Source organism: Trichosurus vulpecula, chromosome 1, assembly GCF_011100635.1.
Source record: "Trichosurus vulpecula isolate mTriVul1 chromosome 1, mTriVul1.pri, whole genome shotgun sequence".
NCBI classification, from domain to species: Eukaryota; Metazoa; Chordata; class Mammalia; order Diprotodontia; family Phalangeridae; genus Trichosurus; species Trichosurus vulpecula.
This window is the reverse complement of record NC_050573.1, coordinates 512,121,286-512,148,965: the sequence shown is the minus strand read 5'-3', so window position 1 is coordinate 512,148,965 and position 27,680 is coordinate 512,121,286. Positions and strand designations below refer to the sequence as shown.

Below are 27,680 nucleotides of genomic sequence, written 5' to 3'. Positions count from 1 at the left end.
ATCAAATCTTCCAGGAAGCTTCTCAATCACTCCAGACCATAATTATATTTCCTTCCTTTGAACCTCTATCCCAGATTTTGCTTCTATAATCCTTTGACACTTTTTATATACAATGTTGCTAGTGTAGGCCAAATAAGACTTGTTTTCAAATGGTAACTTTGTATTTACTTGGTCCTGGGTAGTAGAGTGATTTATAATGGCAAGAAGGGCTTGTTATTAGGTGATAACTGCTTGCTACTAAACAGTGTTGATTCAATTTACAGGAAAAGCTTGGATTACCTGAAAGATTATCTATTCTGAGAAGACACTTTTGCAGACAGCTGAACTATAAAACTTTTAAGTTACAAACATATTTTAATTACTGTGGGTAAATAGCTTTCAAAAGTTAGTGTCTGTTTCTTTAACAAATAAACCAAACACAATTTTTTCATATTTTTTTTTAAATTTAAAACAATTTTTATTCAAAGATGCATTTGAAGGGACAATTTTAAGGCTTCACAGAAGTGTGCAGGCTTATTTTTTTCCTAATCTCAGATTGCTGTATTATTAAATTTTGTGTCTGCTTTTTATATTTTCCTGTTCTTGTCTTTGCTGCAAGGCACTTCCCTGTCATCAGTGTGCTTACTTTCACTATATTTACTGCTTCAAGTGTGCATCATATATGGTACAGGAAAACAGATTCTTGAAGAAAGGGAAGGTATTAATAACAAATACACATTTCTCCTTAAATATATTTTTAAAAAATCCCTAGCTACAGCAAATACAAGTTTTATAAGAAAAATCTGGAAAATGCACTCTCCAAGTAACAACGTAACAAACATATATTTCGTATCTCAATATATACGCTTACTGAATTATATAGAGATAGTTTGCTTTGGTTAGTTTCAGTTTTTTACAAAATAGGATTGAGTTTCCTAGTAAGGTTGCAATATTAATCTGAAAAAAAATCCAAATGAGTCACTATTGCTAACTAAGGTTTATTTTGTCCCAATCCATTGATAGGTGCTATGGAGATAAAGAAGCAATATATAAAATGCGGTGCTTGAAATCAAGACCAGGGTTCCAATACTTCAATTTCCATGTAAGTTGTTTCACCTCAATTCACCTAATATAAACAGGAAAGGTCAGCGTTAAGTGGAAGGAATTAACATGATGGAGCTCTTTAACTAAGCATGCTTTGCACACTAGCTATGTATAAGATATCCCTACACTTAAGGAGTTTCTACTCTATATGAAAATAAACAAGATTCAAAACATCAGAGGAGGAAAGAAAAGCATGAAAGCTGTCCCAGTAGAGGCTACTCACAGGGAACTGACTTAGAACATCACCTTGGCCACCTGGAAACAATGAGATCTAGACGAAGCTACTTTAAACTATCTGTAATTCAATTGTCTCATCTGCAAAGTAAGGAGGTAGTAGAACTAGAAAATTCCCTAGATTTTTCCCTGGTCTAGACCCCAAATCTCAATGATTTTTGCTACTGAAAAAGTGAGCAGAAGTCTGTTTACACTAAAGCAGCATTTGCTAAAGCAGTAAATTGAAGAAGAAGAAAAAAACAACCCTTTTTCTATTTGGCCTTGAAACGATTTTGTGTAAACATATATACATATCTGAAGGTGAGGAATTCTTTTCGAAGAAAAAGGACACATGCACACACAGATACATGATCTAGACTTGGAATTCTGGCTCTGCCACTTATTATTACTCTATAACCTCAGACAAGTCATTTAATTTCTTACCATCGCTTAAGTCTGAGCTCATAATTCTGACCAAGGCTTTTTAATGCCCCTATCTTTATAGCACTTCAAATCCTCCCTTGCAATAATACTGCATACTAGAATGCACTGATGTAGGATATACATGCCCTTGACCTGTGTCAGGCTTCCAAAGGAAAATTAAATATATTGAGTTTTAGCTTTCACAAAACTCCCCTCTAAAAGTCAGACCTGAAATTACACTTGCTAGACCGGTGTTTTTCAAACATTTTTCTAGTTATGGCACAGCATTATTTTATTCCTTTCTTCTAAAAAATCTATTTAATTATTATTGAGAGTAAGCTGACTTTTTAATCTTAATTTTTTATTCAATATTTTTAGTTTTCAACATTGATTTCCACAAGATTTTGAGTTACAATTTTCTCCCCATTTCTACCCTCCCCCCACCCTAAGATGGCATAAATTCTGACTGTCCCTTTCCCCAGTCTGCCTTCCCTTCTATCACCCCACTCCCCACCCCCTTATCCCCTTTTCCCCTTACTTTCTTGTAGGGGGCAAGATAGATTTTTATACCCCATTGCCTGTATATCTTATTTCCCAATTGCATGTAAAAACAACTTTTTGTTTTTAAAAAAAAAATTTGTTTTTAGAACTTTGAGTTCCAAGTTCTCTCCCTTCTTCTCTCCCCTCCTACCCTCCTAGAGAAGGCAAGCAATTCAACATAGGCCACACATCTATAGATATACAAAACACTTCCGTAATAGTCATGTTGTGAAAGACTAACTAAATTTCCCTCCATCCTATCCTCTCCCCCTATATTCACTTTTCTCCCTTTTTAAAAGGGTTTGCTTTTGACTGTCTCCTCCCCCAGTCTTCCCTCCCTTCTATCACTCCCTCCCTTATCCCCTCCCCACTACTTTCCTGTAGGTTAAGATACCCAATTGAGCGTATATGTTATTGTGTATGTATGTTCTTCCCTCCTTAAGTCAAATCCGATGACAGCAAGATTCACTCATTCCCTTTCACCTGCCCCCTCTTTTCCCTTCCATCATAGCTGCTTTTTCTTGCCACTTTTATTTGAGATAATTTACACCCTTTTATCTCTGCCTTTCTCCTTCACCCAATATAATATTCCTCTCTCACCCTTTTTTTAAAGATAACATCCCTTCATGTTCAACTCACCCTGTGCCCTCTGTCTATATATATGTATATTCCCTTCAACTACCCTAATAGTGAGAAAGTAAGTTGACTTTTTTAAAATACAAAATTCTGGATTAAACATCTACCCTAATAGAAAGAGAAGGGGGAAAAGGTTTTGAAAAAGGTACTTCACCAATATTAAGGAATTTCCAATATTAAGAAAGTTTACCAATTAATGAACAGATTCATGTTCTAGAAAAGAGTTGGCTACCTTGACACTCAACGGTCATGTATACATGGCCCACAATTATGGCACAGAACCAGATTAAAATGTATTTAGGAAATATTTAACAAAACAAAGAAATACAATAAAATGTTAACATGTGGTTTTCTAAGTCAATGAGGCCTACAAGGATCTTTATGTATAGTTTAGTGACCCTGTTTCTATTTAACTTTGACATCACTGTCCAGAGGATACCTGAGTTTATCTATACAGTATTATTTCTCTACGCTACTATTCTTTGCATGATGAATTATTGGAGTCCTAGTCACGTCCATGCATGTCCAGGCAGGTAGAAGTTCCATAAAATTGGAACTTAGTAGCACATCTAGTTGAAACTGGGTACACATATTGAGGACCACTGAATTATCCCCAGGTCACAGAACAATCCTCCTTAGAATTAAGAATTGATGGTCCTATATAAAAATGTATAGCCTTAAGTTTCTTAAAGGCAGGACTTGTGCCTTTTACTTCTCCTATATCACTACATGACTGTTGTCAAATCGCAATCTTTCCTTAACTCACTTTCCTCATCTCTAAAAGCATAGGGTCAGATTACTTCATCCTTTGAGTCTCTTCCTGGTCCACGATTTTATGGGGATTCTATGACACAGTGTCACTGCCAAAAAGCTAGATGAAGTAAGTAAAAGAAGGATGACTAACAGAACAAAGAGCAGAAGACAGGCAGTTGTGACGTAAAAGGCAAGCTTCTATCGTATTACTAGATTTGGAGTTGAAAGGGACCTTGAAAGTTGAAAGGATCATCTGTTCCAACCTCCTCATTTTGTACTTAGCTTTGAGGCTGGAACACAGGAAATAGAGTAAATTTAATATTTATAAAGAGTTTTTAAGTGCTATTTGCAAAAACCCTGGGGGGGGGGGACTAAGCATTTATTAGGTATCTACTATGTGCAAGGCACTGCGCTAAGCATTTTACAAATATTATCTCATATCTTCCCATCAACCCTGGGAGTTGTTATTTTTTTATCCCCATTTTATAGTTGAGGAAACTGAGGTGGAGAGATTAAATCATTTTCCCTGGGGCACACAGCTAATAAATCGTATGAGGCCAGATCTGATCCAGCGCTCTTGCTACAGTTCCACCTAGCTAACTCCTCTGTGAGAAATACTGCACAAAGACAGTTATCTTCCCTTTTAAAGGTGAAGGAAATGAAGCTCAGAGTTAAGTGATCTGTCCAGAATTGTAATCTACATGTTGAAGCTGGAAATCAATCCCAGCTGTTCTGACTTAGCACTTCACTGTGCTGCCTCTGCAATAAATCATAGTTTGTTTACACACATGTCCACCGTTTCCTATTTAAGCAGCAAGCAAAGCTAACAAACTATGAAAAAATGTCCTGGCTTTAAAATAAAAAAGGCATATCAACAAACATTACAGATGGGTCAAATACTGGATTTTAGCTAGATATTCACTGATCTCTATTTCACTTTATCCTTTCCACTTCATCGTAACAGCTGTATTCCTAATATTTCAAGCTGCCTTTTTGTTTTATAAAAAAAGTAATCAAGTCATTTCATCAACTAACATTAACAACCTACTGTATGTATAGCTTACACTTTCCAATCTGGTCTAGTCTTCCTAAAATCTCACTGCTTTCATAATATCAAATACTGCTATAATCTCACCTCTGAATCTTCAGCATGATTCAGATAGTATTAGTTTTGCTTTTTAAACCTACTCTCAATTAATACAGATTTATTCTTTAATTACTTCAATATTCATTAGTATGAGTTAATCCCTTGACAAACACAGGATCCTGTTCACTCCACAGCATGTGTGATGAGATTCTGTGAGCAGTTCCAGCCCCTCCCAACAACAACAGGTTAGTGGTCAAACAACAGACAGTATCTGAAGATGTGGCCAGACCCATAGTCACACCCTATTTTGCTTAAGAAGACCATCAATACCTACTCATAGTGTTAGTGAATTATTCCAACCTTTACTAAATGCCTACCCTAGTGATGGCATGGATGCTGTTCTCAAGCTACACAAAATAGTAATGTACCAAAACAAAAGCAGAAAATACAAATCAATGATAGACTTTTTTGTTGTTCTTCTTGAGTCGTGTCCAACTCTTTGTGACTCCATCTGGGGTTTTCTTGGCAGATACTGGAGCGGTTTGCCACTTCCTTCTCCAGCTAATTTTACTGATAAGGAAACTGAGGCAAACAGGGTTTTAAGTGACTTGCCCAGGGTCACACACCTAGTAATCTGAAGTCAGATTTGATCTCAGGAAGATGAGGGTTCATGACTCCAGGCCCAGTACTCTACCAACTGCACCATAACTAAAACTACTCTAAAGTGTAATAGACTGCATTACAGACTGCAAGAATAGTAACTCAGTCAAAAAGTAGGTTCTCCCTCACTGAAAATCTTTAAGCAAAGACTATTTAGCCACTAGATAGGTCACTAACACATACTGAAGAAAAAGATTCTTGCTCAGGTTCAGATTAAACTAGATAGAATCTAAGGTCAATTCTACCTTTTCAGTTACGTTTTAACTGAAAAATTGTTAATAGTAAGTTACTCTTTTAAAATGTAAATATCTCTTGGGAAAGCCTTTGACAAAACATAGCACTCATTTAATACTGAAAATCCTAAAGAAAAAAATAAGCATGGAAAGGTCCTTTTACAATACTGATCAAAAGCATATATTTAAAATCAAAATACAGAATTTTAAGCAACAGAGAAATATGAGGAGCATCACCACTATAAATAGGATGTAAAGCACACTGTCCTAATTTTTTTTGATATAGCCCTAGAAATTCTAGTTATAGCAATGAGACCAAATAAAGAGCAGTACATAGACAAAACAATCTCTACTTGTGAATGGTATCACGTTTGTTTCTGTGTCTACATTATAAATATGTAACAAAAAGTAAAACTCCCATAACAAAGTAAAACAATTAAGTAAAATAAACAACATAGCAATATCATCTGGAAGTATACACTTCCACTGGAAGTATACCTTTTTAATAAAAATCTATTTTCTTTCCCCATTGAAGAAAAAGAAAAAAAAGAAAAAGAAATTCCTCGTAACAAAACAAATTGTGTGTGTGTGTGTGTGTGCTCAGTCACCTTTATAAGGAAGTGGATCTTACATTTCATCATTGGTCCTCTGGAATCATGGTACACTATATTGATAATAGAATATACAGTTTTCAAAGTTGTCTTTACAGTGTTGTTACTATATATTCCCTTGTTTCTGCTCATTTCATCCTCCATCAGTTTTGTGATAAGAAAATTTAAGAATTTAGCTGAGACAGCAAACTTGAACTCAGGTGCTTAAGTGGTCAGTGATAAGAGAACTTCTGGTTCATCTCTGTTACCTCTATTTACTTAAAATGAGCATGTTAAAAAACTAGCTGTGGCTAAGCATCAATGGTTAGTGTGAAAATTCCAGAGATATGCCTAGGGTTTGCTAATCAGTTCATCATTTTACCTGATGTAGGTCACCCCCTTCTGTTATCTGTTGTTTGATGTGTAAATCTTTACCTTGCCCTTCTGCAGAATTACGTTGTAGCAACCATTCCAGGTAACTAAGACCTCCAGAATCTTGTAGAAACTACTGCTCAGGACCCCCTGGTTTTTGTATATCATGGGTCTGTGCTCTGAGCATCGAATAAACTAGTTTCTACATTTGTCTATGAATTAACAGTGTGAGTACTCCTTGGACAATTTTTATTATCAGTTTATAAGCATCTTTTCAATTGTTCATTTTTATAATATTGATGTTATAATATAAATTGTCCCTCTGACTCTGCCTACTGCATTTTGCATCGAGTTCATAAGTCTTTCCACATAAGCAGCTAGGCAACATAATGGATACAGTACAGGTTTGGAGTTACAAAGACTTAAGCTCAAATCTATCCTCAGATACTTTCTAGTTGTGTGGATTGGGATAAGTCACATAACTCCTCTGCATGCTTTACTTACCTCAAAAGCAATAGGGACAAATAACAGCACCTACCCCTCAACAAGGCTGTAGGTGAATATCAAATGAGATAATTTATGTAATGCACTTAGCATAGTGCCTGGCACATAGTCGGCACTCAATTCTTTTTCTCTTCTTCCCCATGTCTCTTTAAAATTTCCTCATTTCTCACATTCGTATACTACAACTTAGCCATTTCTCAATTAGTAAGTATCCCTTTAGCTTCTAATTTTTTGCCACCAAAAAATGAACTGCTATAATATTTTGTGCATATTGGACATTTTCCTATTTCTTTGATCTCTTTTAAGTATAGACCTAGCGGTGGTATAATTGGTATAAAATTACTGTTTAGTAACATTTTATGTACAATGCCAAATTTCTTTCCAGAATGGTTCTATTCATTCACAAGTTCACTAGGAGTGTACAGGGTACCTGTTTTCCCTCTATTCCTACAACATTTATTATTTTCCTTCTTCTGTCATCTTTCTCAATCTCATGGGTGTGCAATCTCAGAATTGTTTTAATTTGTAACTTAATTTCTTTACTTGTGATTTTTAGAATTGTAATAGTTACAGATAGTTTGGATTTCTTCCTCTGAAAACTACCTGGTTATACCTTTGACCATGTATCTACTGGAGAAGGGATAAGCTTATCCTGGCATAAGGTAGAAGGTATTGGTCTAAATCTAATTTCTTCTATACCGTTCTCCAGTTTTCCCAGCAGTTTTTGTCATATAGTTGTCATACAGTGAGTTCTTACCCAGTATCTGGGATGTTATTTTTACTGAATACTAGAGTACTAAACAGATTTTGCTTCTGCATGTTGTATAGTCAATCTGTTCTACTTTCCAATCTCTATTTTTAAAAGAATACTAAATTTTTTTGGGAATTACTGCTTAGAATATAATGTGAGATCCTCTTCCTTCTTATTTTTAAAAAATTATCTACCATTAGACTCTTTACCTTTTCAATGGTAAAGATGAAATGTAAGTTACCATACCACATGAATTTCATAATTTTTTCTCCTAATTTTATAAAGTAATTCTCTGGCATTTTGACTGGCATACAAACCCAATTACAAAATATTCTTTATGGAAATAAAAGCGAAACAAATATTCAAACTCATACCAATACAATTAAAAATAAATTAATTTTCACTGAATGAATAAGTTTAGGTTGTACTTTCATTATACTGACTCATCCTATATATGAACAATTAAAATATTTTTAATTATTTAGGACTGTATTTCTATAAAGAGTAGTTTGTAGTTGTCATTATATAATTCTTGTCTAAATCGTGATAGGTGAATTTCCAAGTATTTTGTACCTTCTGAAGTTATTTTTAGAGAAATTCTCTTTCTATTTCTTCCTGCTGGGTTTTATTGGTATTATATAGAAATGCTGAATCAGAAAAACTAACTGAAATCATTAATATTTAACTTAAGAAATACAAAATAATAAATCTACAAACATCAGCATTTCTGTAGTAGTAACAAAAACTAGGAAGAAAAATTCTATTCAAGATACAGAAATACGCTACAATACAGAAAATATCTGGAAGTTAACCCACTAAGACAAATAAAATACCACACTATTTAATTTGCAGGTTTATTACTATACCAAATTAATCAGAAGATATTTTTTAAAACTAGGCAAAAAAATAAAATAAAATTCACCAGCAAAAAACAAGTCTCGAATCTCAAGGGAATTAATGAGGGGAAAATACCACTGAAGGGAGTATTTTAATATTATAAGTTTCAAATTATACCATAAAGTAGCAGCCATTAGAAGCAGAACAAACTAGATAAGAAAGCATTAGAAGCAATCAAAAACAGGAATCCAGTCAGCGTTTAATATAATCAAGACCATAAATTGTTAGGAGAAATTCCTGGCAGAAGGATTCCCTTTTTTGAAAGAACCGCAAGGAAAACTAGAATGCAGTTTTGTAGAAAGTAGGTTTAGATTAATATCTAAACAGTATGCCCAAAACAGGTTCAAAATGTGTTTTGAAACCTGAATATAAAATGTCATCCCATTTTAAAAAATTAGACGAGAACAAGCTTATGTACCATTCCCAACCATGTCTAGAATTCTTAACACAAGACAAATGAGATCATAAAAGATAAAACAGATAGCATGACTACAAAAGAAGGTTGTGCACAAATAAAATCAATGAATGCAAAATTAGAAGAAAAATGTTAAGAATGGGAAAAAGATTTCATCAAGTACCATCACCAATTAAAGTCTGATACCCCAAATACACAGGGAGGGAACTGACACACAAATATCTAACTCCAAGAACCATGCTTCAATAGAAAACTGTCAAAAGATATGAACAAGATTTTTCTAAAGACTAGTAAACTAAGAATGACCACATGAAAACGCAATCCAAATGACTAAGAGGAAAAATTCAAATTTTAAAAACTGAGGTTTTATCTCATTCCACTTAAATGGGTAAACGTGTGGGGGGTGGAGGTGGTAGCAGTCAACATTAGAGAAGATGTGGGAAGAAAAGCACAATGAAACACTACTGGCAGAGTTGTGAAGTATTCTGACAATTCTGGATTTCAATTTGGAAATATGCAAGAATTCAACTCTCTATCCTTTGATCCAGTAAAGCCACTACTGGGCACATATCCCAAAATCAAATATTTAGCAAAGTATTCATAATAGTTTATTTGTGGTTAACAGTCAACTATAAATAGAGGAAACAGCTGAAAATACTATATGAAAGGAATAAAATATTATTGTGCTAAGAAATGGAGACTTTAAGAATTCAAAAAACCAAAATAAGATAAGCATGAATTGATGATGGATTGTGAAATAAATAGGTCATTAAAAGCAAACTGAATTGGGGTGACAGGGAAGATCAATGAAGGCGCCAAAGAAAAAAATAATGGAAGATACCTCCAATGTCACACCAGAGAGGTAGAGATTACTAGAAGAAAATGTAGTACATGTTGTCGGTCTCTACTGCAAATGTTCTTGCTCATTTATTACACTTTCTCACAAAGTTCTATATGTACTTAACATGTCAGATACTGTGCTAAACACTGGAGATACAAAGTCCCTGCTTTCATGTAGCTCACATTTTAACATGGAGATAATATACAAGCAACTATGTACGAACTATATACAAGATGAATTGGAAATAATCAACAGGGAAAGGGACTAGCATTAAGGGAGATCTAGAAAGGCCAAGAAGAAAAGATAAGAGCATTCCAGACATGGAAGAAAGCCAGTGAAAATGCCTGGGATCTGGAGATGGAATGAATAAGGCAGCCAGTGTCCCTGGATCACTGAGTATAAGGGAGGGATATAAAGTAAGAAAAGACTAGAAAGGTATGGGGAGTGGGGGGACAAGGGGTTTGGAGGCAGGTTATGAAGAAATTTGAAAGTCAAACAGGATTTTACATTTGATCTTGAAAGTGACAGGGGGCCACTGGAGTTTATTGAGTAGGGAGGTATCATGGTTTGACTGACATTTTAGGAAAATCACTGGCAGCTGGAGGATAAACTGGAGTGAGGGCAGACAGACCCACCAGAGGCTACTGTAATAGTTCAGGAATGAGGTGACAAAGGCCTACACCAGGGTGGTGGCAGTGTCAGGACACCAAAGGACAAATATGAGATGTTATGAAGGTAAAATTGACAGAACTTAACCATAGATTAGATATGGAAGGCGAGAAAGAGTGAGAAATCAAGAGCGACACCTGGTGGGCTGGGAGAATAACTGCAGCCCCAACAGTAATTAAGAGCGAAGTTAAGAAAGAGGAGACAGGGTTTAATTAGGAGGATAGATTCTGTTTTGGACACGTTCTGTTTTGGACACGTTGAGTTTTAATGAGTTCATCCAATTCAAGATGTCCAACAACTGGATGTAGAATGACTAGAGGTCAGCAGAGGCAGACTTGAATAAGTAGATTTGAGAATCATCAGCATTGAGATAATAATCGAATCCATGGGGGCTGAAGTCAACAAGTGCAACAGCTTAGAGGGAGAGAGAAGAGGGCCTAGAACAAAGCTCTATGGTTAGAGGTCATGACCTTGATGAAGATCCAGCAGAGGAAACAGAAAGAGAAGTCAAATTGGTAAGAGGAGAACCAGGAAAGAGCAATTCATGAAAACACAGAGATGATATCAAAAACAAGGTCATCAACAGTGTCAAAGGCTAAAGAGACATCAAGAAAGATGAGGATTGAGAAAAAGCCATTAGCTATGGCAATGATGAGATCATCAATAACTTGGGAGGGAGAAATTTTGGTTGAATGATTAGGTCAGAAGTCAGAATTAAGCGTGAGGAGAGAAAAGTGGAGGCACCTACTGTAGACAGCCTTCTCAAGGACTTTAGCCACTAAAGGCAGAAGAGATATGGGGCAAAACTTATTGGGGATGGATGGGTCAAGTGAGATTTTTTGGATAGGGAAGATACAATCATGTTCACAGGCAGTAGGGAAGCAGCCAGTAGACAGAGACTGAAGATTGGTGAAACAGTGGGGATGATAGGGGAAAATGTGGAGAAGATGTGATAGAATAGGATCATTTGTACATATAGAGAGATTTGCCTTGGCAAAAAGAAGGGTCAACTCTTAATGTGGGAAAGAGGTGAAGTAGAATATAATGACAGAAAGCATCAAGAGTGATATGATATGAGGAGCAAGGAAGTAGTTCTCATTGAATAGTCTCAAGTTTTTTTTTCCCCCAGTAAAATATGAGGCAAGGTTTCCAACTCAGCAGGTGGGGAAGAAGAGAGGGGCCACAGGATGTTTGGGAAAGGATAAAAAATTTTGGAAGTGCCACTGTAGTGAGTAGGATAAGTTAGTTAGGGAAAAGCAGAAGGACTGCATAGCAGCATCAAGGGCCCAGCTGAGGTTCTGCAACATAAATTTGTAGTGGACCCAGTCAGAACAGTTGTACAGTTTACTCTACCTTTGTGCAGCAGCACGTATAAAGGAACAAAGGCAGGTGATGGGAGTGAGCCAAGCTAAGGCTTTGCAGGGCACAATCAACAATATAAAGGGGTAAGGGATTTGGAAGTCAAAATGGGGGAAAGGAGGATGTAGTTTTGTAGGAGTGATGGCTGGGAAGAGAAATGAAGGGTCAAGGGATTGGAGGTAATGGTGTGAGCCTTTGGTATTACAAGGCATAAGGAATGGTGGAAAGCCAATAGATTATGATCTGATAACAGAATTTCAGAGTTTATAAACACGGGAGTGGTACATTTGCGGGTGACGGCAAATTCAAGGGCAATTATGTTCATCTCGGTGTGTGGCTGAGGTGTGGCAGAGGTCAGGGTTGGGTATTTGAGGGAATAACAATATGTATGCTCAAGTCCCCTGATATGAGTGCAGAAATTGAAGAAAAGAGGAACTCAAAGAAGAAAGGAGTGTTCTGGAAGATGATGGACAACAGGTACCAGAATTTTGATTGAGTGGTAGATGTGCAAATAGCAAAGGGCAGCAAGAAACATTCTCACTCTGCCCCCTCATTATCAGTTAGGGGGAATGAAAGATCAGCCAGAAATGAACATGAAGTCCAGTAAGATGATGTCATCATTGAGAAGCAAAATATAGAAGGAATGGTTAAGGAAAAGATTTAAGATGAAAGTAAATGTGTTACCCATCCAGCAACTGTTCCAGACATGAGAGTGGAAAGGGTAAATAGCTTTAGAATGGCACCCTGAGGTTGGGGGTTGGGTTTAAATAACGAAAATAAGTAATAAGGCAGTGGGAAACAAGATATCAGGATCTGGATGATAATAGCTGGATGTTTAGTCATTAGAATAGAGAGAAGATTACTAAGGAGGAGCTAATTAAGGATAACTAACTTTTGAATTCCAGTCCAGAAGCAGTTTGTATGAGGGAGGTGGAGTGGCAGGGAAGGGCATGTAGGGAAGAGAAAGGTGTCATATGAAAGGGCTCCATCTTGTCCTAAGGGATAGGTAATCAAATGAAAATATCAACACTATCTTAGCCCACAATGCACTACCCTGTAACTTCAGTAGACCTGTACTCCTGAGTAGTATGCTGACTAAAAGCTTACTTCTCTGAGCATCATTCCTGGCTCCCTCATACCTACCCATCTGGTGTCCCTATCGCATCTCCCCTACCCTTCCAGTATGCCTTCTGGAGCCTTTAATTGAACTCTATTGTTAAGAAGCTACCTTTCATCTTATACCTTTCTCTGTAAATTGTTCTGTATACATTTTGTATTTACTTATATATGCACGTGTTGTTCCCTCCATGCCCTTCCCTGACACTCCAAATTCCCCCATATAATCTGCTTCAGACAGGAATTATTTCATTTTGGCTTTGTATTCCCACCATCTAGCAAAATCCCAGACACATTCTTAATAAATGCTTGTTTAATTGAACTGAAGGCATTAAAACCAAATTAACTTGCTTTGTAACTTTCTCTTTAACCATACTAAATGTTCAAAGGATTTCTAAGTCAATGTTACTATAGATAGCAAAGGGAAATTATCTGAACAGTTAACGAGTCACATGTACATAATAGCACCTTAAAGTTTAAAAAGGGCTTTCCTTGTATCTATCAATAAACATTAAAGTAGCTACTATGTGCCAGCACTGTATAAAAACCCTAGGGATACAATGATCAAAAACTGAAAAAAATCCTGCCCTCATAACAAATCATATTCTGTTGAGGGAGATATATATGTATGTGTATATAAACATATACATGCATGTATATATGTGTGTACATATGTATATGTACACACATATATATATACACACACACACACACCTATAAACACAAAATAATTATATATGGAGCTAGGAGAGGCACTAGGAACGCAGCTAAATTAGGAAAGGTTTCATACAGAGAAGGTGGCTTAGAGGATGTTACTAATGATATTGCTGTTTTACAGATGGGTAAACTGAAGTTCTGAGTACTTAACTCACTTAACCAGGGTCACCTAGGCAATCTTCAAACCCAGGTTCCAGGTCTGATGACTCCCAACTGCTAAAACAACTTTTTGTGACAGAATTTGGTATGGAAGGGGGCTGTTAGTTTGCTGACTCTTTAAAGTCTATAATAAAGTTAACATTCTTGAGACAAGTTAACATTTATTAATACCCCTATAAATGGTCCCCCCAAATATGAAGCAGAAGCAGATTTCTTCAAAAAGATGAAATTATTTTGGAAGTGTGACATAATTTCTGGGTATTTTGGTCATTTCATTAATAATGCCAACATTATAATAAAAGGATGGTCATATAAACCTCTCTCTTTTAGACAATGCTGGGTGTGGCTTAAGGCTTATATGTTCTTTTGGAAGAAGAGTATTAAAAAGGATAGCAATTAATTTTGGCTAACAATTAATGAGAGGTGTGGGCTTACTCCAATTAGGGGCTGAGAGTGACATCATGTCACCCTTGGACTGAAAGACTATCTCTATACCCAGACTACCCCCAGCCTTGGGCAATTTAGACAAAAGGGTCTGTCTCCACCTAAGCTTGACTGAATGGAATTAACCTTAGACTAGACATTCCTAGTAAGGCTGAGTGGGGTTGGATAGAAGAGGTTAATTCAACCTTCAGAGACTGAGGTCTTAAAATGATAAAGGGGAACTCTGAATCTCTCAAATCATTAGCTATTATTAATCATTTCTCTCATTTATTATTATTAACAATACACATTTTAACATCCAGGAAATTAGAACATTTCATTAAAAGAGATTTAACAAATAATAATCACCAATTGCATAAAATGCTTGTCCTTTTGACTATGTGGAAACATCTTTTGTTGCTCCAAGGTAAATCAAATGATAATTCATTTTACAGATGAAAAAACCAAATTACACAAAAGCCAGGTGATAATTTCTAAGATTCCAGGGCAGATTAGAAAGAAAATAAAACTACTTAGGTCTATTAGTGTGACATACTAAATGATTCTGCCAGCAGCTCTTAATGTCTCAGTCCTCTTTGAATGGTTTCCCTAAATGCCTTAAAGAGTCATTTTCCTTTGATACTAGCATCCCATAAAGAACACAAATACACAGGATCCATCATAATTATTTTAACAGTTGTAACTGCACTTCAACTTGAGAAAGGCAGAAAGGGAGCAAAAAGTCCCCTTTCCAGATATACCCCAAAAAAATGATTCTCAATATACACAATAAAAAACACGGATTTAGAGCTGTTAGGACCCTCCCTTGCAAGAGATGGGCAACCACAAAGTGTTAATAGACATGTACTCTCTCCTAAATCTCTCCCTAGGGCCAACAAATTTTCCTATCTGAAAGTTCCTAGCATTTGTGACTATAATAGGAGCAGCATGTACAACAGCAATAATCAAAGAGATAATTAAGACCCACTCTAGATATTTTACTAAAACTAATTTAACTTCCTTGAGTTGATGCCAGATTCATGAAATAACTTTGAAAAAAAAAACCCAAATATACAACATTTCCCTTACTTAATTATTTCCAAGAATCCTTTGGACCTTGCTTGACTTTTTGATATTGACAACCTGATACAAACCTAATCTCTAGGCAAGCCCCACAATTCAATTCTTCTTCTATTTCTAGGGCTTCTGAATACTTCTGGACAAAGTGATCTCAACTACTACAAATTATGGTACATAGGGTCAACTGCTTCCTGAACATGGTACTCAGTGGAGACACTGATGGACTTGGGAATCATAAGACCTAGGTTCCCACCCCAGGTCAGACACTTACTAGCTGTGTAACCACAACCTCTCTGAATTTCAGTTTCCACATAATGTAAAATGGAAATACAACATATGGCACCTTCCTCAAAGGGTTTTAGAAGGCTCAAATGAAATCACATGTAAAAGCTATGCAAACCTTTTATATGTGTGAATATGCATGCAAATTATATGTCATCCCAGTATGCCCCCTCAAATCCTCTACCTTCATGTTAATAGCTAATTAGGCTATAAAATCTAAACTGTAGTCTTAAACAAAAGTTCCTTTACTGGAGGAAAAAAAAAACACCTACTTCTCACAAGTATTAGAAGACCATTATTGCAAATTAATGCAAATTTATCCCTAATATCTGCACTTACTAAAGTAAGCTCTTTAGTTCTTGCTTTTCTTATTAGGTCCCCTGGAGAACTGCTGTGGCAAGTTTCTTTTGATATCTTCCACTATTGCAAGTAAGCTCCTGAAGGAAGTGGGATAACTTTCATCCCTATATTTTTATCTCTCCCACCTTAGTGCATTGCCTAGAATACAGCAGATGCTTAACAAACACTTGAGTTAAACTGAAATTCAGCCTCTAAGTTATCTTGTCTTTTATACCTCTTTAGGACTTGTCTCCTAGACTTCCACACCCATTTTCCTTTTCCTACTCTTACACTAACTTTGTATCTCATCCTAGCACCTACTACCTCCTCTTCCCAGAGCTTCAGCTCTGACCTTGATGATGCTCCTCCCTCCAGTACAGAGATCAATTTCTTGTTATTCTTCCCCTCAGTTCCATCTCTGACCGTGGCACCCCCAATCCTCCTGCTCCTATTACTTAGTTTCTTGCTGTGGCCCAGGCTTTCTTGATTCTCCCCCTCAGCTCTCTGCCTTCTCCTACTTCTCTGTTATTCTCTTAGCACTAGCTCTAACCCTTCTTCAGAAGATTCTCTTCACTTCCTTCAGCTTATCATCAATTCCTCCCAGATTTTCTCTCCAAAATTCAACCTCTAGTTTTCTTCTAAAACCCTTCAAATCATTTCCACATACATTTGTCCTTTCTCAGCTCCAGTCCCACTCTTGCTCCTTCTCCAACAAAATCCAGAAGAATTGATAAGCTAAACAGTATCTAGAAGAGAGTAATTAAGATGGTGAAGTCACTAGTTAATGTCATACAAGTATGAGTTGAAGGAACCAGGCATGTTTCATATGGAGAAGAAATTGAGTGATACATGATAACTATCTCTAATCCTCAGAAAAGGGATTACTTTTTTTTTTTTGCTCAGACCTAAAAGGCAGAACTAGGATTAACTGATAAGAGGCAGCAAAGAGGCAAATTTAAGTTGATAAAAGAAAAAACAACTTTGAGAGACCACATGACATATACCAGTCTGGAGAAGTAAGTTAAAATTCCATTTCTGATAGTAATTAGTGGAATGGACCTAAACAAGTCATAAAGCTATTATAATTTGTACAGCAGGTACCAGCCTGAATGTATGGAGGTTTCATCATCCGGTAAGAAAGAAATCTCAGGTCTGGTCCAACAAAGTCCCCCAGGCAAAGTAAGGATGACCACATGCTCTAGAAGAGAGATTCTCTCTTGAGATATAGGTTGGATAATTCTGAGACAGGAGAACCCAAAGTGATACACTGAGAACTATCTGTCACTAGTAAAAAGGAGTTTACAGTCTATGAAGATATAAAGGCTAAGGGAGAGGAGATTATTTGTCCAAGGTCATACAAACGAATCCTCTGACTCCAGATCCAATACTCGCACTATTACAACAAACAGCCAGTAGCCAAACCTTTGTTTCCCAAAGTTAAACAGCATCTTCTGAAACTGTCTCCATTTTTGCGAAAGACACGGAATCAGTATATGGAAAGAATATGTAGTCTAGAACAGTGGTGGTCAAAAGCAAAAAGAGAAATGGATCCCTGTGGGAGTACACTGCCTTAGAAAACCACAAATTAACATCATGTATGTTGTATTGCTTATTTATTTTGTTAAACATTTCCCAATTACATTTTAATCTGGTTTAGACTTCACTTTAAGGTTGAGAGTTCTACCCACATTCATGACGGCCTTGAGGGTCATGAGTTTGACCAATATATTCTAGAGCACTCTACAGCCCAATCTTAACAATCAAAACAAAACAAAAAAAGTGAAGTATGTAGCTGCTATATGCTTCAATTGTGACAATTACTGAAGTATACAGTACACTTCACTTTTCTATAAAAACAGTTTACACTCAAAAGGTTAGTCACAAATGTCAAATCTACTGATTTACTTAACATTGTGACTTTGCTCAAAGTAAAAGAAAAAATGTGATGCACTCCAGCAAGAGAAGTGCTAAGATTAAGTTTATTTCATAGGCTTCCCCAAAAGATTTGATGTGGTAAATGAACTCAATGAGCTTCAAAGAAAGATGATACTTAGAATTTTTGAGGTTCCTTAGGGATTATCTAGTTCAACCCCTTCATTTACAGTTACAGACTTGGAAGTCTTCATATCACAGACTGGGGGGGTGGGGGGGGAAGGAGAACGGGAAGAAAATTTGACCAGAGGCAAAGAATAAAAGTGAACAAAGAAGAAAAGGGAAAAATGATGCTCTGAAAATTTTTCTGTATGTTGGTTTTTACTGTTTATGTGTGTTTTTATAAAGGATTCTTTATGCACCCTTGTGTCTGGAGAAATATCCTAACCACTCCCTCCATTCAGGTTAATCTAGTTTTTCCTTAGTCATTCCTGGAGACTTGGTTGGCTCAGGGAACTGAGGGCTCAGACAACTGATATCATCACTTCCCATCAGCTGAGTTCAAAATTGCCACAAAGAGCTGGAAGGATCCTCAGATACTTGGCTAGTGGATCAAGAAGGAAATTTAACATGGCTGAATTAATTTGAGCTATTCTCAATGCCTATCCATGCTGATTATTCCTCTCCTGTTAAGGCTAAGTAAATCTCTTTTTGATAACAGTGGAATCAAAACTATTATCTCATTTTGTTCCAATATCAAAACTGAACTACCAGGGTCTAGGTCAGGCCTGAGTCTGGGCCAGCCCAGAACAACTGGCATCAACAAGTTCTGAACATAGTAAGCTCTTTGAAGTAGAAGAGCAAGGCAACGGAAGGTGAGCCTTTGAGATTGCTTTTAATATTTCTGTGGCACTTTTGATGATGTTTCTGAGATGCAGTGAATAGGGCTAGAACTGAAGTCAGGAAGACTTCGATCCAAATTCTACATTACATATTAGCTATGTGAACCTAGATTTAAGACCAAATATTTGATTTTCTATTTTATATCTGATTCCATTCCATAATTGATTCTATTTAGTAACTGCCTAAAATATGTTTCTTTGCCTCTGAGTTAAGTTCAAAATTTCGGTTTTCCCTCTGAGTTTGTTTAAAATTCAATTGTTCTATAAATTACCTTAACTCAAAGAAATATGTTATCTCTAAACAACCTTGCATACCCACACACAATTAAGTGAGATCTTTTATCCTACTAAAAAGCCTTCCATTCAGAATGCAGGTGGCGCCAAGAAGTCTGTTAACTCTGCTCAACTAATCAGTAAGATATTGCCTGTATCAATCAACCTTTCAGGACAATAGGATGGAAGGAGAGGTTGCTGTCAGCTCCAATTATATTGTTTTCGTGGTCTATGATGCTTCAGACTCTGTCACCAATCACACTGTTTGCCTGCCATGTGTAATGCTTCCTGTTCTTTGTTCTCTTGTACTTCCTGAAACTATATGAAGATTATGTGAAGCCCCACCTCAGGGTCTTGGCTTGCTGAGAAGTCCAAGACCCATTTTGTTGTTGACTGCTAGTCTCACCAATGAAATAAACATGCTCAGAACTTTATTGCCTCAGTTCACCTTAATTTCCAAACATAGCAATTTGATCTCTCTAAACCTCAGTTACTTCATCTATAAAATGAGAACAATAGCAACTTTCTCACCACAAGGATAAAACAAAATATTTGTAAAGAGCTTTGTAAACCTTAAAGCACTATAGAAATGCTAGTGATTAGCAATTATTAATGTAACACCTCCCAATCCTGGAAAATTAAAAATTGCCAGTAATTACTCAACAAGAAGGTGAATATGTTCTACATCTTTAAAACACTGTACTTAGATAGACAGAAGATAACTGTGGTAAACTGTTTTAGCTTTATTAGGCACTCTAGGCTTGGAATTTAAACCTCCAAGGTTTATTTGGGGGTAAGCCTCTTCAGAACTCAGCTTACCTTTAAAGCAGTCTGGAGACACTAACTGAAGTCAGGAACAAATGGAGAAAGAAATGTTCCACCTTCATTAGAAAATGAAAAACTAACAAGAGGACTAGTTGCTCAGCCCTAGCTGGGAGACCTGATACCTTTGTACTGCTATTGGTCACCATCACCTAGCTGCCTTGGGGGAAGGAAAGAGAGGACCTCCTTAAAAAGGCCCCCTCAGCTTTAAGGAAATCATATTTGTATAAATTGTTAAGGTTTTGAATGGTATTTTGGAAATGAAAATCCAACTGAAGCAGCTATGTCCTATGATTTTATATGGACACAGCCAGCTACCGAAAGGCGGCAAGAGAGACCTCAACAATGAGAGTACACAAATCAAGGAACCTTGAAGAGATTCCAAAGGAAATGGCTACTGTATGCACGTGGAAAAGACAGACCAAGGATTTTTGACCTGTGTGTGTGTTTCTTTGTGTTCTTCCCCGAGAAGACGAGGGTACAGTTATTTCCCACCAACACGAGGAATTTATCACGCAAAGGTAATCAAACATATATTCCCTCACCATATTCCAACAACCATCTTGGGCTAATTACCCCCACTTTATTTTGTTCCCAAACTTCTGAGTCACTGAATTTCAATTATTTTATTCCACACTAACCCACTGTACACCTCCCACTCCATTTCTACAGTCTCTCTGTTACCCAAAAGCAACAATGACACTGTACCTTTGGTTACTTCATTCAAGTACATATTAAGTACTTACTATGTGAATAGCAGTATGTAAGGTTCTAAAGGGATTGTAAAAGAAATATGACACAATTCTATGTTCCATGGACTACCTGGACTACTTTAAGGTCCCCCTAAACTTTATCACTAGCATGGTGGTAACAATGATTACTGGTTGAGTCACATCTGGAAGATTATATTTCTGACTTATTCTGAAATTCAAGAACGAAAACAGCTCAATGGGTAATTTTAAACTGACGATTCCGTTAAGATTGAAGACGTATGAGAATCTGATTAGCCATAAATAAAGTATATCATGTGTAGCACTCAATGCAACTCAGAGACCATAAACACAAATTTTCTTACCTGCATCAGCTCTGGATCGCTGACCTGCTGTTTTTCCAAATGGGGTCTTCATTCATCTGTGTTTAAGTGAGCAGCGAAGCTGCCAGACTAGGGTGAAAATCCAATACTTGGTAATTTTTTTCTCCTGAATTTCAATGTTCTTGTTAATCCACCATCCAAGCGTGAATTTCTTCTCCAAGCTCAGAAGAAATACTTGAAACTATAACACTCTGTAAAACAATGAAAGAGCGATTCATTACCCAAAGCCAAAGAGGTATAAAAAACGCAAGACAAATAATCCAAAAAATATTAACATCGAATTTAAAATAAAATTATGTAATTTTTCCTAAAAGCACAATTTTCATGTTTTTCAAAAAATATTCCTAAGCCTCCAGAACCTGGGCACATGATGGGTTATTAGGGTGAAATAAGCAGCGTGTATTGTGTATAGGCATACTTTGTTTTCCTGCATTTTGCAGATATTGTGTGTGTGATTGTGTATGTGTGTTTAAAACAAACTGAAGGTTTGTGGCAGCCCTGAACTGGGCACATCTCAGTACCATTTCATGTGCTCATACCATGTCTCTGTGTCACATTTTGATAATTCCCGCAATATTCAAACTTTTTCATTATAGATCTATTAAGTAATATGTGATCAGTAATCTTTGATGTTACAATTATAATTGTTTTGGAGCTCCACAAACCTATATAAGGTGAGGAACCTCATAAACATTGTGGGTGTTCTGACTGCTCCACTAGCCAGCTGTTCCCCTGTCTCTCCCCCTTCTCATCAGGCTTCTCTATTCCCTGAAATACAACAATACTGAAGAGGAACATTACATAAACAGCAGCAGTGTTTGAGAGGACTGACTGCAATTTTGAAAGAAGTTACTGTGGGTAAAATGCTATCAAACACCCCAAGTTGAGTCTTTGGGATTTTCCAAGTATGTCGTCATATCTTCTGCAAAAAGAGATGATCTTATTACTTCATTCCTTTTTCTGATTCCTTCTATATCTTTTCCTTGGGTTATTGCTATGATTTCCAAGACAATATTGAATAATAATGGTGACAGGGGGCATCATTGTTTTACACCTGATCTTACTGGGAAGGCTTCTAAATTATCCCCATTATGAATAATTCTAGCTGATGGTTTCATATAATTTTTTTTAAATCAACCAATATTTTGAAGTATTTTTAACAGAAATGGTTATTGTACTTTATCAAAAGCTTTTTCTAAATCTACTAATAAATCTTTCTTTTAAACTATCCCTGCATTCCTGGTATAAATCCTACTTGATGGCAAAGTAGTTTTTGTAATATATTGTTGTAATCTCTTAGCCAATACTTTAACATTTCTACATCCCTATTCATTAATGAAAGCAGTCTAAATTTTCTTCCTCTTGTTTTTACTCTTTTTGGTTTAGGTATCACTATCATATTTGTTTCATGAAAGGACTTTGGTAGGATACGTCCTTTGCTAGTATTCCAAATATCTTACTTAACATTAGAATTAGTTGATCTCTACATGCTTGATAGAATTCACTTGAAAATCCATCTGGGTCCTGGTGCTTTTTTCTTAGAAAGCTCATTTATGGTCTGTTCAATTTCTTTTTCTAAAATAGGTCTACTTAGAGATCCTATTTCTTCTTCTGCTAATCTAGGCAGTATATATTTTTTATAAATATTCCATTTCACTTAAATTGCTAAAATTATTGTCATATAATTGAGCATTTTTGTTCATCATAATTGCTATAACTGCTTTAATTTCATCTTCATTGGTGGTATATTCACCTTTTTCATTTTTAATACTATTAATTTGGTTTTCTTTTTTAATCAAATTAACCAATTATTTATCTACTTTATTTATCTTTAAAAAAACTAGTTTTATTTATTAATTCAATAGGTTTGTTTACATTCAATTCTAATTCAACTTTAATTTTTAGAATTTCCAATTTAGTGTTTACTTAAAACAAAAAGTTTGTTCTCTTTCTAGTTTCTTAAAATTTCATACCCAATTCATTAGTCTGCAATTTCTCTATTTTACCGATGTAAACATTTAGAGATATAAGATCACTACTTTTGATGTATCCAATAGGTTTTGATGTTGTCCCATGATTGTCATTCGTCTTAAAGAAATTATTGATTGTTTATATGATTTATTCTTTAACTCACTCATTCTTTAAGATTAGATTGTTTAATCTCCAATTAGTTTTAAATCTGTGTTTCTGTGATCCCCTAAATATAATATTTATTGCAGTGTGATCTGAAAAAGATACTTTTCTTTTAAAAATTGAGATGCTATAGTATTTGGTGCATATAGGTTCAGAATTGATATTGCTTCATTATCTACTATAAATTTCATTTTGATGATGTTTCAACAATTCAGCTAGCAGCTACTGTGGCTGCGTAAAACCAACAACAACCAGCACACAGAACACTGCAAGCCCAGGTTCTTTTGATCTGCTTTACTAAGGAAAGCAACATTAAGGGGTTAACAACCTTACTTTAATCCAGCATACAAATATCATTCACTTAGTTCAGGGGGAAAAAGCTAGCACCCTGAACTTCAGAGCAAATAACAAACAAATTACAAACATCAACAGACAGACCTTGTCTGATTCAAATCTCAATGCATAGTTGCCAGAGTTTAACAAAGTCAGACCACCTGGTTTACAAGCTGGAGGGCTCTTAACTACAGCTGCCCAGAGTCTCCACATTAGCACACCACCAAGAAGGAGAGGCCTAAGCAAATAGCTCTGTTCTCTCTTTTTATGCACTCTTTAGCGGTCATCAAAGGTCATCTGATCCACCAGAACTTAAGCTCTTACTATTGGCTCTGGTCTTAGCAACTCTCCTTAGGACCCTGGGGGCTTCACGCCCACATCAGCTTAGCATCTGGTAGCTAGGGATCTTGGGCCTACTTGAAAGCAAGATATAATCAGACCTCCCCTCGTTGGCCCCACCTGGAGCCCCACCTTAGTTACCAATGCAGATGAAAAAAAAATGCTATCAAAATAGCATCTCCTGCTCCAGAGAGCAGGAAGGAAGGAAAGGAAGGTGAGGAATCTTGAAAGGAAGACTCAAATGATGTGGCAAACTTAACTGCTGTATTTTAAGAAATTATCACAGTCACTCCAACCTTCAACAATCACTACCCTTGTTGATCAGCAACCATCAACGTCATGACACAATCCTCCACCAGCAAAAAGATTATAATTCACTGAAAGCTAAGATGGTTAACTTTTTTTAAGCAATAAGAGTATTTTTAAATTAAGGCATGTACATTTTTTTAGATATAATACTACTGAATACTTACTACAGTATAGCATAAATATAACTTTTATCTGCACTGGAAACCAAAAAGTTCATGTGATTCGCTTTACTGCAGTGGTCTGGAACCAAGCCTGCAATATCTCTGAGGTATGCCTGTACATTCTGCCCAAGAAGATAACACTGGTAAAACGACTGAAATTTCTAGCAGTAGAAGAAGTTGGCTAAGACAGTCCTACAATGTCCCAATTTTCTAGGGCTGATACGGGAATACTGTGTACATAAGTGGAAGGGATTTAAGAGTTTCAGGCTAGGAAAACCCAAGGTTACCTGGGCCTCAGATCACAGACTTCATATGAAATAAAGCCAAGCTGAAATGAGTGGAACATCTGCCACCACCAAGCCGGGAAGAGACCAGAGGGTAGGTACCCTTAATGTTCTCTTTCTGAAGCAGATGAGAATAGCCAGTGTCTTTTTAAAGACACATTGAGTGGTTGCCTAGTTAAGCCAATTCTTTTAGTGATTTACAGGAATTTCTTAGCTTTTATGCCTCATTACCATACTAGAAAATAAAAATTTACTGTGTAATTTGTCACTCTTATCTTTTGTGTTATTTAATAACAAAATTAAACTGTTTAATCTAGCTGAAATATAGTTGAAAATTTGGCAATGCCACAGCCTCTTCTTCTTTACTTTCCTCTTAATATTCTATGAAGTATACTTTTCGGTAGTTTGATTACAATAGCACCTAAATCTACAGATTAATTTGATAATATTTTTACAGAGACTTGGCAAGTCTTGGTTAATAAAGTACTGAACTTGAATTTAAAAAGAGATCCAGGTTTAAATCCCACCTGGGACACTTACTTAGTTTTGCGCCCACAGACAAATCTCTCACTGCCTTTCTGAGGCTGAAGAAATTCTCTAATGCTTATTGGACAAATTTCCACCTTTCACATTGGAAGGAGCTCCCATGCCTAAAAAACAACAGCAGCAGCGGCTAACATTTATGTGGTGCCTACTATATGGCAGGCACTTTTAAATCATTATCTCATTTGATCATCACAACAATCCTATGAGATAGATGCTATTAGCATCCCAATTTTGCAATTTCAGAAACTGGGGCAAACAGGTTTAAATGACTTGCTCAAGGTCACACACAGCTAGTAAATGTCTGAGGCCACATTTGAACTCAGGTCCTCACTGCAAGCCTGAAGCTCTATCCACTGCACCACCTGGCTGCCTTATTCATATAGCTACCACTTTTTCTATATTGGTATTACCCAGCCATGAATACTGAATCTTTTTAATTAATGACTCTTCTTACTTCAATTAAAAAACTGTTTTGTAGTTACATTTATAAGTCCTATTTGTGTTGGTATATAAACTCCTAAATATTTCATTTTGCTATCTTAAATGCAACCTTTCTAGAAACGATATGCAGCTGTTATTATTCAAGAACCCCAAGGACTCTATCCAATAAGAACAAAAGCTCAAAGACGGGGGAAAAAAAAATCGGTTAAGATCAGCATCTTAAACTGTAGTGAGCAAAAACGAGACAATGGCGAACAGAGGTACATTTTCTCTGAGCAAGAGAATAGTTTATTTACAGTGAGATGTATCACTATTAACAAAGTGGGTCACTCTGACCACTTCAGGAAAGTCAAGGACCCTCATGAGAAGGAAAAGACCAATTTTTATTGAGATGCAGGAAAGGAGAAGGTGACTAGTTGGGAGGGTCAAAATTGGTTACAGCTAGAAAAGGTAGGTTGGCCTTTCAAGTATGGATGATCACTGCCCCCAAGGCTAAGGAATGTTCATGGCTTTATGGGCCTCAACTGCCTTTAATTATCTTGGCTAGAAATTCAGAACCACCTAAATCAGACCACATCGTTAGTCATCCCCTTGGGAGCAATTAAACCACCCCTAACTTCACAAGGAGAGACAAGGGCAGAAGAAATGTTTTTTGGGAAGGGGTATCAACCAAAGCTGGTTTTTGCTTATAGATAACAAGACAGGTTTGTCCCTGGAGCCAGTAAAAAGGAATGATAACATCATTCCCCTTCAACAAGGCCTGTAAGAAAACCTGAATTGCATTTTTTAGCTTAAGTGAGAAACAGGGCTTGACAAAATGAGGAATGGGGTCAATTAGAGTAGAATCAAGTATTAAATAATACAGCATAATTTTAATTTCTTCAACACCATATATCCCAATAAATTCCAATTAGATAAAAACCTAAATAGAAAATTGTTGCACCATGAAAAAAGATTTAAGAGGAAGTATGAAAGGTTCAACTTTCACAATTTTGGATGGGAGCGCAATTCAATAAACAGACACAACATAGAAGAACAAAATAGAAAATCCATCAGCAACTTTATAAAGTGATCAAGATATCTAATGATCAGAAAATGAAAATTAAAACAACCCTAAGGCACCATACACACCAAGTTAGCAGAGATGGGAAAGGATAGGATAATTTATTGTAGGAGGAAAAGAAGGAAAGAAAGCTCCCTAATCCACTGTGAGATGCAGCTATGAGCTGGTTCAACTGCTCTGGCAAATAATTTGGCATTGTGTATGAAGTTATTAAACTCTTCATACCTTTGGACCCAGAGATCCATTACTGGGTCTATACCCAAAGAAAGTTATATCAGGAGCAAAGAAAGGCCTAATATACAAAAATGTAAATAGCAGCATTATCTGTAACAAAAAAAAAAAAAAGCTGAACAAAAGTGTCCCCAATGATCAATGCAATATTACTGCTTCATAAGAACGAATGTAAATAAAATCATCAGAAAGACAACTATGGTCAAATACAATGGTCAAAGTCTGCACCACACTATCAAAATTAAAGGACGCAGACTTTCTTTGTTCTAGCAATAAGCCCACAAAAGTATATAATTGCATCAGCTAATAATCACAATCATTTTGGGTAGTTCTACTTAACCCTTTTCTGGAAATGAAGCTCTGGGCCTTTGATAGTGCAGTCTTATGTCAAAAAAAAATAAACAGATTTTTTTTTAAATGAAGCTATTAAGTTATCTCAAAATTCACTATATATACATAGCCTGGTGATCTATTCAAAATGTTTTTTAAAAGTTACAGACTTTTTTTTTTGCAGTTTAGCTCATTTAAAAAAAAATAACAAAGTATAAATGTTAAGAATGAAAAGTCAAAATATGACTAAGAATTGCTTTAACTCTTTGCAGCTGTACTCTTCCATTACTTTCTTTCTGCTGTATTCAGAAGGTGAAGCATAGCCATGAATGAACTGAACCACACACAGTGAGAATTTCCCTTCCCCTGCCTCTTCCCTCTTTTTCACATTGGCTCTACTCCAAGA

The 27,680-nt window shown here is 36.2% G+C and overlaps 1 protein-coding gene across 2 annotated transcripts in view; it reads right to left on the bottom strand.

Annotated features, from left to right (window-relative positions):
• SPIN1 (spindlin 1) overlaps nt 1-27,680 on the bottom strand; it is a 114,628-nt gene that overhangs the window by 36,372 nt on the left and 50,576 nt on the right. For both annotated transcript variants that reach the window (XM_036740894.1, XM_036740893.1), the window contains exon 2: nt 21,087-21,295. In XM_036740894.1, coding sequence (XP_036596789.1) covers nt 21,087-21,138 — 52 coding nt within the window. In that variant the 5' untranslated portion in view covers nt 21,139-21,295. The remainder of the gene's footprint in view (nt 1-21,086; nt 21,296-27,680) is intronic.